At 41.2% G+C, this 10,535-nt stretch overlaps 1 protein-coding gene across 1 annotated transcript; it reads right to left on the bottom strand.

Annotated features, from left to right (window-relative positions):
* Positions 1-464: 464 nt before the first annotated feature.
* ccdc39 (coiled-coil domain 39 molecular ruler complex subunit) lies at positions 465-10,535 on the bottom strand. Its single transcript, XM_080862071.1, has 20 exons — positions 10,306-10,535; positions 9,242-9,361; positions 8,958-9,104; positions 8,695-8,853; positions 8,514-8,606; positions 8,295-8,423; positions 7,761-7,952; positions 7,567-7,670; positions 6,191-6,323; positions 5,549-5,743; positions 5,255-5,419; positions 5,038-5,175; positions 3,991-4,199; positions 3,786-3,909; positions 3,523-3,682; positions 3,322-3,428; positions 1,656-1,796; positions 1,352-1,531; positions 1,185-1,273; positions 465-1,097 (listed from the first exon to the last, which is right to left on the bottom strand). Exons 1-20 carry the CDS (start codon positions 10,399-10,401, stop codon positions 923-925), a joined length of 2,856 nt encoding a protein of 951 aa, XP_080718197.1. The 5' UTR covers positions 10,402-10,535; the 3' UTR covers positions 465-922.

Raw genomic sequence — 10,535 nt, 5'->3', positions numbered from 1 at the left:
GATCAGCAGCAGCATGTTGAAGCTTTATTCCAAAGAAAAGAGCGAAATCTGTTAAGGTGCAGTATTGTTCCTGTAGTCTGTCTGTCTGCTTTTAGTCTGTACGAGAGACTAATAGTGTTACAGAGAGGGAGTGGCCTGGTTGCAAAACTTCCTTGAAGAATTGGATGAGCAGGAACAATGGGGTCAGAACAAACCATGTCATGAAACATGAGGAAGTAGCACAGTTTTCAGACAGTGAGGCACTCCTACTCTTTAAAACATTCTCAGAAAAAAAAAATCAGCTACCAAAAAGTCGAACAGATTGTAACACACAAAGAAAGCACAGAAAACATTTCAGCTGCTGCTAAAGCTGGGTAAGAGAAATAGCTGAATACCTTTCACACTGTGTATATGTAGTGAAGTAGGTAGTTTAGGAAAGCTTTCAAGGTACCGCAGTCATACAAATACTCAACAACAACAACAACAATCTTTATTTATAGAGCACATTTAAAAGCCTTGGGCATACCAAAGTGCTTTACATAAAACAATAAAAGGTTCAAACATTGATAACGGATAAAAAAAATAAAAAATAACGAGTTATGTTCATAGATAAAAGCTACCAATAAGAATGACTACAGCACATGGGTAATAGCAAGATAAAAGCTGTACCACCATAATAAAAGACACCAATAGAGAGTGGCTTGTCAATAACATTTTATTGAGAACTCTTTGCGTATGTATGTATTTGTAAGACAAAACAAGCAAAGAAAAGGAGAATCCAAAGAAAAAAATCAGATTACACTAGATTCACAGAGTCTGAAAATCTAACAGATTCAAGATTTACTCTGAAATGAGTGCGACACACCAAAAAAGACACAAAAAACAAATGATCCTGAAACTGAGTAGTTCTCAATGGTAAAGCAGCAATCAGAGGAGAAAGACACTAAAGCTTCTTTGACTTTCTGCTGCTGCTTGAGCTGCTCGCAGAGCTGGAACATCTGGAGGTGGTGAGAGGAGGGGAGGTCGCAGTCAGATCCAGGCTCAGTTCCACTGTCTTCAGTGTCGGGGAGTGAGGCGCCACGGTCCGGGGGCTGGCGCTGGCTGAGGATGCCAGAGACCTGCAGAGGAAAACAAAACATAAAAATGCAAAAGAAGAAGCTTCTTTGGAGGATCAGAGGTTTTATTAGGAACGGATGAAGCCTGACCTGAAAGAGGTGGAGCAGCGGGGGGAACTTGTCTTGGAGCTCCGCTGGCTGGCAGGAGTGGGAGAAGGAGAGGGAAGAGACAGACTGGCCTGAGAGAGAGAAAGTGTTCAAGTTAAAGGAGCTTCAACAGTAAATCAAAGCGTTCAATAATCCTTGAAGAACTGTACCTGCAGGAAATACTTCTCCATCACTGATCTGAGGTCAGGATTGCCCTCCCAGGCCTCATTCAGCATCCTGTCCACATTCTTGATGAATTCCTTCAACTCCCTCAGCTTAATGTCTTTCTCTTCGAAAGTCTCGCCTTTGGTGCCCTTTGCTGAGCGGACTTCTTTGGTCAGCTTAGAGAACTGGAAAATCAGCAGAGTAGCACACATTTATAACATGGCGCTGCTTCGTTCTGCTGTTGACTGGTCACAGGTGCGGCAGGTTAACAAATGTGCTTAGAAAACATGATGCAGTTGGACATCAAACCTGCTTTGAGGCTCTGTCAATTTTCTCCTGCTGGGAAGTAACTTCTTCGTTCATTTTGCTGACGAGGGCATGTTTGTTCTCTATCTTATCTCTCTCCATTCGCTCTTCTTGTGGCAGACTTTCCAACACATAGTTCAGGTCCTGAAACCAGAGCGCGGTGTACACACAAACACATAAAAAGAAAGCATTCACTGAGGCACACATACACAGGGATTCATGCAAGGTTAGTTACACTAGATGACTCCGATAGTTTTTACAAAAATTAACTGTTAATAATACTCTGCTATATGATACTCAAGCTACTCTTTCATGCTGGAAATGAGAACAAATACCAACACAGATTTTTTAACTCAAGAAGATTAAAAATGGTAAATAACATTTTACTGTATAACTGCTGTTGACCTGAGACTGGTTCTTATAATGTGGAAACTAAGCAGCTCTCACACGGAGCTTATTATTAATTGTTAATTAGATTGTCATTAAATGTCATTAAACTCCAACCCCCTCGATCAAATTCTGGTTTATTTAATAGATAAACTGATGGACAATATGCAGCTGAGAAAGATACTTTCAGCTCTTTCTGAGCTACACAGAAACACACCTTCCCCCACATGTGTGCGCATAACCAAGGACGCCAAACTCCTTTTACATCATGAGCCAAGTGCAGTGGCCTGTTAAAATTCCCTTTCTGACAGCGTGAAGAAGATTAACTACACATTTAGTCCCCAAGATATCTTGATAAAAGACAAGGAAGTGCAATTTTATTTTATTTTATTTTATTTATTTATGTTTTGTTTTTTGTTTTTTTGCCTGTCCCATTTGGATCTTTAGCCATCAGAATTGTTGTCTGAAGGCCAAGAAAGATGCCAAGCGGATTTACTTTACCAATTGGATCATCGTGGCCTTGCCATATTGGTCCATTTGATTGACCTTTATTATAATTATGTATTTATTTGATTTGATTTTCAGTTGTTACAGACGGGACAGACATGACTGGGGGATAGGACAGGGAGAGAGAATGAAAGAAAGAGAGGGAGAGAAAGAAAAATAGAGGGGAGAAGAGATGGTGAGAAAGGGGGGGTGCAATTTTAAAAGTACGTCTCAGTTTTTCTACATGATGATGAAAAAGAACTGCTGTAGTAAATGAAAGAAATGTGTCTACTGGGCCACACTGGAGTCTATGTTAGGCCAATTCTGGCCCTGTGCCTTGTTTTTCACACCCCAGCAATAAAAAAACAAAGTCATCTGCAGGTTAGCAACTTCATGAATTGTTTCACCCCCTGAAACTCCTCTCTTCAGATGTTGCATGTGATACTTGTGATACGAAAGTAGCTCCCTGATTGCATAGTTTCATCTGTTATCTGACAGATAAATACGGAACCAGCATCCCAAGTAGTCAAAGTCATCTTTCATTTTATCAGCAAAGAATAGCACCAGCTGGTGGTTTCTACAAACACAGGAAGAACTGAGTATACAAGACTATTTTAGACCCAACTCAAAAAACATTAACACACTAAACTGCTTTGTGTGTTTAGCCTGTAGTTCAGCCTTGTGCTGAACATTATGATGACAGACTTCACCTAATTCCGAATTAGCTTGAGGTATTCAGCATTTAAGTACAGGTTGCTTTTTCTTAGTACTAGCAGCTACAATAAATAGCAAAAACCTGCATATCCTGTTGAAGCTCTTGGATCTGCCTTTTCATATAGTTCAGCGTCTCTTGACCCACATTCAGCTGCCCTTCCAGTTTCACTTTTTCCTGGTACATTGGACCTAAAGAGGAAAAAATGACATAAAACTTCCTGGTGATAAGGGGGACTTTTGAGTTGCTGGTTTGGTGTCATTCCATCCACCCTCTCATACATACTGGATTCATTCACTTTGTTCAGAGACTGGCGAAATGCAGAGTTACTGTTGTTGAACAGCTGGATGGTGTTTTCCAGAGCTTTGTTTTCCAGCTCCACTTTGTGGATTGTAGCATCCAGCTCATCGCCTTTCCTCCTAAGCTCCTCTTTCTCTTGTGCAGCCTGCAGAAAAAGCACAGAGTGGTCATTCAAAGTGATTGTGTGGTGCTGTGGGAAAAAAAAATCAAACCATAGTCTGCTTTAACACAGCAGTGTGTGTGCAGACCTTTGTGATGTAGTAAGCCTGCGATTTCGCCTCTTCTTCCTCAGGAGGTGCCATGGAAAGGCTCACAATCTCGAAACATTTCTTCATCGTGTCAATCTTGGATAGTTTCTCACTGAGTTCAGCACTGAAACAGAAAAAAATCTGATAAACCAGATGCAAAACTCAACTGACAGCAAAGTGGATAGTCTTGTTCTTTTTGTCCCACCTGAGTTTCTGCCTCTCCTGCTCACTGATCTTGAGCTGCTGGCTGAGCATTTCTTTGTAGACCTTAATCTCATCCTCCCTCTCCTTCATGGTTGTTTGTAGTTGCAGCAGTCTCTTCTCCAGCGACAGCACGTTGTCAGCCTTGCTGTACAGAAGATCCCTCACACGTTTGACCTGTATCTTTAACATTTGGTGCTCCACTTTGTTTTCCTGATGAGAAACACATGAGGCTAACAATAACATGTGTGGTCCATGGGGTATCCATCCATTTCCATGTGATCAACAGAAATTTTAATGTTTTCAGTCCTAACCCACATTGGTTAGTGAAGAAAAAACAGGCTAATTATTTACTATTTATTAAAACACCCATTGTTTGACTCATTATTACACTTTTTTATTCCACAAAAAGATGAGACATCATGCTAACGCTAAACTAGCCAAGAACCCAGAGTGTTGTTAAAGCTGAGCGAATGCAGACCCCACCCCGTCAGCTGGACCCTGAATGTGTGTCCTCATTAGGATAGGGATTTATGTTGGTGTGTGGGACTGTAGAGTATAGGGTTATACTGATAAGTGTTTCAGGTCATTTTTCAGAGAAATGTGAAAGCAATGTAACAAGTTAGTTTCTCCTGAGGGTAATTAAGTTATGTACTGCATGTGTTCTGTGTAGTACAGACAGTACATTACTTATTTTAAGTGACAACACCAACAATGATCATAGCAAAGAGTAAAAAATACCTTCAACACGCTTAAACATTTGACCACACAGCATGCAGTCGATTTGCATGAACGTAATGTCTTTGAAATAATGGTGTTGACTCTCACAGTGGAGCTAATGAAAACCTAATGAGAATCAATAAGAAACTGCTAAATTCTTATCAATTCCCATCCCTACTCCTAGGGGGTCATCTGATTGTTGGGTTGTCTCTGTGTTATTGTAGGTTCTTTAAAATAAAAGCTGAATTTAAATTATAATGGTGAACATAGCACACCACAACCACGTGCCTATGAGCATGATGCACTGAATTAGCCTCCATTAGTTAGTTACCTGCTTCCTCAGTCTGAGAGTCTTCAGCTCCTTCTCACTGGTGTTACGGATTAGCAGGAGCTCCTCCACCTTACTGCTCAGATCTCTCTTCTGAGCTTCAGACTTCTCAATCTCTTTCCTCAAACTGCGAATATCATCCTGCCAGAGACAAACAAATGCAATACGTCAGATGGGATTCATAAAAAGGCAGAATAGTACAGCGAAGCATCAGATCGACCTCAGCCTCCTTGAGAGTGTCGGTAAGCACTTTGGCTTTCTTCTTTTTCTCTTCGAGTTCTTCGGTCAGCTCAGCGAGCTTCCTGTCGAGCATTTTCTTTTCTTCTTGGTTAACGTCACCTTTCAGCTTTGCCAGTTTTGTTTTTAGGAAGATCATCTTGCAATTCTACACAAAGCAGGAAACAAGTAAGGAAGGAAGGTTTAACATGTTGGTATTTCAGCACCAGAGTAGTGAAAGCTGGCTAGCGCACACGTTCGTGTCTGTGCGTGAGTGTATGATTTTTGCTAAGCGTGCCTGGTCACTTATGGTCATCTGGTGTCTAATCAGGTCCTGTTCCAGTTTTCTGAGCTGACTCTCCAGGCTGTTAATGGTGGATTTACTCTTTGAAACCTGCGAGATAAAATCCTTCTCCTTTGTCTTAACGGCCTGCAAACGCTCCTTATGATGCAACAGCTCCTCCCTGCAGTCACGCAGCTGGACATCCAAGTCCTGTAGCACAGCACAAGCAAAGGGTTACACAGCAGGTCTGAGGCACCGAGCTCGGAGTCTGCTCATCTGGGTTCTAGCAGGTGAATTATTAAAAAACCCAAATTTTAAAAAGTGAAATTGAAATCATGCTACTTCTGATTACACCATGTGATCATCTCGATTCTATTACATCACTGCAATTACAACAGACCTTTAATGAGCCTTGAGGTTTCTGCAGCCTTCCCTTGTATGGTGTTAATACATCAGTACAATCAGTATATTTAGTTCATGCTATTTAAATAACACTGTTTTATAGTTTTGTAAAAGGTTTTTCTTTTTCTTGTATGTCTTATTCATGCCATGAAAACAAAACCAACATAATAACGAGTGTAGGCAGAAATTCTTAGACAAAGTTCTTATTCTGTGCACAACAGTTCTCTTCTACCTGGATCAGATTTGGCAGCTCACCTTGATGGCCTGTTCCTCATCCTTAAGAAACTGATCCATCTGTGCAGCTCTCTCCTCCTCACTAAGGGCTGTCTGAGTCACCACCTTCAGCTTCTCGTCCAGTGCAGCGTTGTATGCCCTAGCCTGCCTGAGTCTACAACACAGACACACACACAGGCATGTATATTTAACAAGCCCTGCAAAAAGGCGCAGATTTATTAGATAACCTCTAAAAACAAAAAAGACAAATATTTTAGACATTGTCAAAAAGTTGTTGAAAACTAAAAATGATATTGTTATTTTTTAGGCAAATAATAAACAGTATTCATGTTTTTATACCCAAATATGAGCGGGCACACTGGACTTCTCTAAGAGGTCAGAAAATAATTAACAATCAACCACTCAAACTATTTTTCTGTTCAGTAAATAATTGTAATTTGCCATCTTCATCAAATAATAATAATAATAATGTGCTTTACTGTTTTCTTTTGTTTTTTTATTACATTTTGATCATTTAAAAAAAGAGCTTACGCATACTGGTGGATTAACTGTTACAGAAACAATAAAAAATGATTTTCATAATTACCACTACAGTTAATTGGGGGCACTGAGTGCCAATCTACCTGGCATGTGTAAAAAATTAGTTCTTCCCCTTTTTAAATTATGAATTAACTGTGATTAACCTCATTATTTGGAAAGCTGAGTCCAATTTCACTCACCACAATCGTGCCTGATTACTGGCAGAGCTGTTAAATCAAGAAATTGCTTAAACAGAAGCCATTTCTTGGGCCTCCAATGAACCACAGTCAGAGCCAACAGCCACAAATGGAGAACAGTGGTGAACTCATCCAGGAGGTCACAAAAGAACCAGAACAACATCTAAAGAACTGCAGGCCTCACATGTCTCAGTTAAGGTCAGAGGTCATGATGCAACAATAAGAAAGAGACTGGGCAAAAATGGCACGTATGGGAGAGTTCAAGGATAAAACCACTGCTGACCAGAAAAACCCACAAAGGCTCTTCTCACATTTGCCAAAAACATCTTGATGATCACCGAGACTTTTGGGAAAATATTCTGTGGACTGACAAGACTTTTGGAAGCTTTCTGTCCTGTTAAACTAACACAGCATTTTCTAAAAGAACATCATACCAACAGTCAAACATGGTGGTCGTAGTTTTAACTTTTTACTTTTATAAATCTGCATTTTGTATTTGCTCCAATTATGTTTGTCTAATATTAAAACTTTTTTTGATGATTGGGAAATGTGTGTGTATGGGGAAAAAGAGGCCAAATACTTTGTCACGGCACTGTACAGTATACATGCAGTACATGGGAAAGAGGTAAAACATCACAGTGCTATTTTATAGGCAGGGATGTGTCGTAAGATTCCACTGACTTGTCATTTTTATCCTGGATGTCTTTCTTCATTCTGGATATCTGGGATGTCAGGGACTCCACGTCAGAGGTTGTTCTGTCCAGTGTGTTTTTGCAGGTATTCAGCTGCAGGACACAAACATGAGCATTGACTGACAAGCTCTTAGAACATGAAGCTACTACTCCTTTAGATACAGCACAGTTTGAGGAACTGACCTCATCCTGCAGCCTGCTGCAGTTACTCTCCTGCTCCTTCAGATCCTGTCTCAGTTTTGCTCCCTGTCGGTTGGTGAGAGTTATCTTCCTCTCAGTTTCCTTGTTGTTGCTCCTCTGAGTATCTAGCAAGTTCTTCCTCTCTGTTACCGTGGCATTCCTTTCCCTCATAGCCTGGTTCAACTGGGCAACTTGCTGGAATGATAAAGGAACAACACAGGTGTTACTCACGTGTACTTCAATGTTAATTCACATATTCTTGGCTTTCCTTCATGTCTTTTATCAGCAGAAGTGTAAATCCCCATGTAAATGACCACGGCAGACCCAGTGGCATTTTGATCATCTTTATTTTACCGGTTGCTGTACACACAGACACAGAGCTGCAGCTCTCCCGCTGCCAGCGCAACATAACAACAACAACCACGTTCACCAAAACTCCAAACTTTTAAGCCGGCATGGCGTGGCATATGCTGCCACGCAGATGGGTCAATCGCACCTGCAGCAGCAAACCACGCCCCACCACACCGTACACTTTACCAGAGCACACTGCTGCATGTCTTCATCCCGTTGCATCATCTGCTTGATAGTATTTTCCCACTGGTGGATGAGTTGCTGGGCCTCCAGGTGTGCCTGCTGCAGATTCTCTGTAGTCTTATCCAACGCGATCTGTTTGGACAGGAAAGGAAGCAGCAGTCATCCTGAAGGAGGTTTTTGTAACTGCTTTGGTTTGTCTGCTGAGAATCAGTCTCACATTACCTGAGCAGATAAAGTCTCAGTCGACTCTTTGACCAGTGCTCTTTGCTTTTCTTTGGCTTCCAGTGTCTTCTTCTCTATAGCCAGAGTGAGTGACTATATGAGGAGAGATCAGACAGTTGTTAGCAGAGAGTGAAAACAGCTTGATCATCCATATTCCAGAATTTATTTTTATTTTTTTAACCTTGATCTTCTGCTCGTCCTGCTGAGCATACTTGATGATGGCCATTGTGTCCTCATCTTTACGCGCCGACTCCTCTAAAAAGACATCCATGGTCTGCTTGTCCCAGTTCATCTGCTCCATAAACTCATCCAACTTCTGTTTGCCCTTGAAGATGTGGTTCTGGCAAGATGGGCAAAAGTTCAGAAGGTCATTTTGGTACCAACAGTTAAACTAAGCCAAATCCTGTATATGATGTGTATATACAGATGTTTATATACACAGACCTCTATCATGTCTTTCCTCTCTGCTAAAGACTTGAGCTCTTTCTCCATCTCAGCAGCCTCCTGAGCCTGGCGACCGTTCTCTCTATCTGAGAGAGCTGTCAAGTGTTTCTCAAACTCTTCCTCTCTTTCCTTTGCCTTGCATAGAGCCTGTGAGCAGAAAAAACATCAGAATAACAAAGTAACACGCCATGACACAGTAACTACAAGCCAGTTACAAAAGTCTCACACACGACACACACTGGTACGACAAACGGTAAATTCACAATATGCTCTAATAATCTCACCTCAGTGTTATCCAGCTCTTGTTTGGCATTCTTTAAGTATTCAGTCATTATCTTCTTGTGATCTTTATTTCTCTCAAGCATGTGCTCCAGCTCCAGCAGCTCCATCTCTTTTCTGCGAATCTGTTGTTGAGCAAGTTACCAGATAATGTAACACAAGAATGTTTGAATGTTTGAACAGGGCTAAGCAACACTTAGCCACCTACCAATTTTTTGAAAAACCTTAGGACTTGTGAACTCAGGCACTGCTACAAAGTGGTCTACATCAGGGATGTCAAGCAAATGAGGCCAGAAACAGCCTATTGGAAGGCTCTGGTTACAGCTGTCAGGGGGTTCAAGTCTATTCCAGCTGCAATAGGGTAAGAGGCTGCGCAGACCCTGGAAACTCCACATTCGTCCTGTGCTTTGTAAAGTGAAGGCTAGATGTACTGACAAAAGACTGAAAAATAACATATATTTGTAAAACTGCATTTATTAACACATCAGCTGTCCTTCCTCTGTTTTAGATAAACATAAATTGCTCGTTCATTGAAGGAGGAAAAATAACTGATCAAGAATAATACTCTGGTGATGGCTTAAAAAAATGGGACCCAAAGAGCCTTTCCACTATAAAGGGTGTTTCAGATTTTGATTTTAATCATTGCTGTTGCTCAGCAGAGAACTTACTATTTGAACTTAGAGAAATCAAAAATCCGGGGGGGGGGGGGGGGTTAAAAATATATGAAAAGCATAATGCATAAAGTGGTCTGACCCTTCTGGTCTAGATACTTACAGCGTCAATGTAGCCCCAAAACAAGCATATTCTCTATTACATTGTGCACCGTATATACGATATATATATTCTGGCGTTTTTGTCGTAAAGTCAGAGAGGACGCAAACAGACCTGACAACAAAGCATGAGACCCCAAGCAGAATTTATTTTACGTTGTGAGCATTACAGTCATTCAGAGGCTCGTTCAGAGATCCCGGATTCCTCTGTTAGATTTGTTTGACACTTTAGATTACTTCACTTACTAAAACTATTAGTTTGGCGGTGAGATAAACAGTTACTACGTTCCCACACTCACCTCCTCAAGCAGTGCCTTGTTTTCAGCGTTGGGCTCGGGGATAGCAAAGTGCTCATCCCAGCCTGTGTCAGGCAGAGCTGTGTTAGTGCTAGACATCTTATTCTGATTAAGACAGCCTTTCTGAGGGGGTTAAAGTAATACTTATTTCCACTAAGATAGTGTCAACTCCAGCTTTTAGCTGTTCCGCTGTTGCCGTCTGTTGTCAGTCGCCCGTAGCAACCACGCATCCA

The sequence above is a fragment of the Rhamphochromis sp. 'chilingali' genome, assembly GCF_963969265.1.
Source record: "Rhamphochromis sp. 'chilingali' genome assembly, chromosome: 16".
Taxonomy (NCBI): domain Eukaryota; kingdom Metazoa; phylum Chordata; class Actinopteri; order Cichliformes; family Cichlidae; genus Rhamphochromis; species Rhamphochromis sp. 'chilingali'.
Note: the sequence above shows the minus strand (reverse complement) of the source record. Positions and strands in the feature narration are given on the sequence as shown.

Bases quoted from the DNA above. Each gene is read 5' to 3' on its own strand.
- ccdc39 (XM_080862071.1), bottom strand. From the start codon at position 10,401: ATGTCTAGCACTAACACAGCTCTGCCTGACACAGGCTGGGATGAGCAC. The intron at 4,200-5,037 runs GTAACTAACTAA...GTTTCTCATCAG, and splicing joins CTCTCAGACTGAGGAAGCAG to GAAAACAAAGTGGAGCACCA. The intron at 1,532-1,655 runs GTTTGATGTCCA...CTGATTTTCCAG, and splicing joins TTGACAGAGCCTCAAAGCAG to TTCTCTAAGCTGACCAAAGA.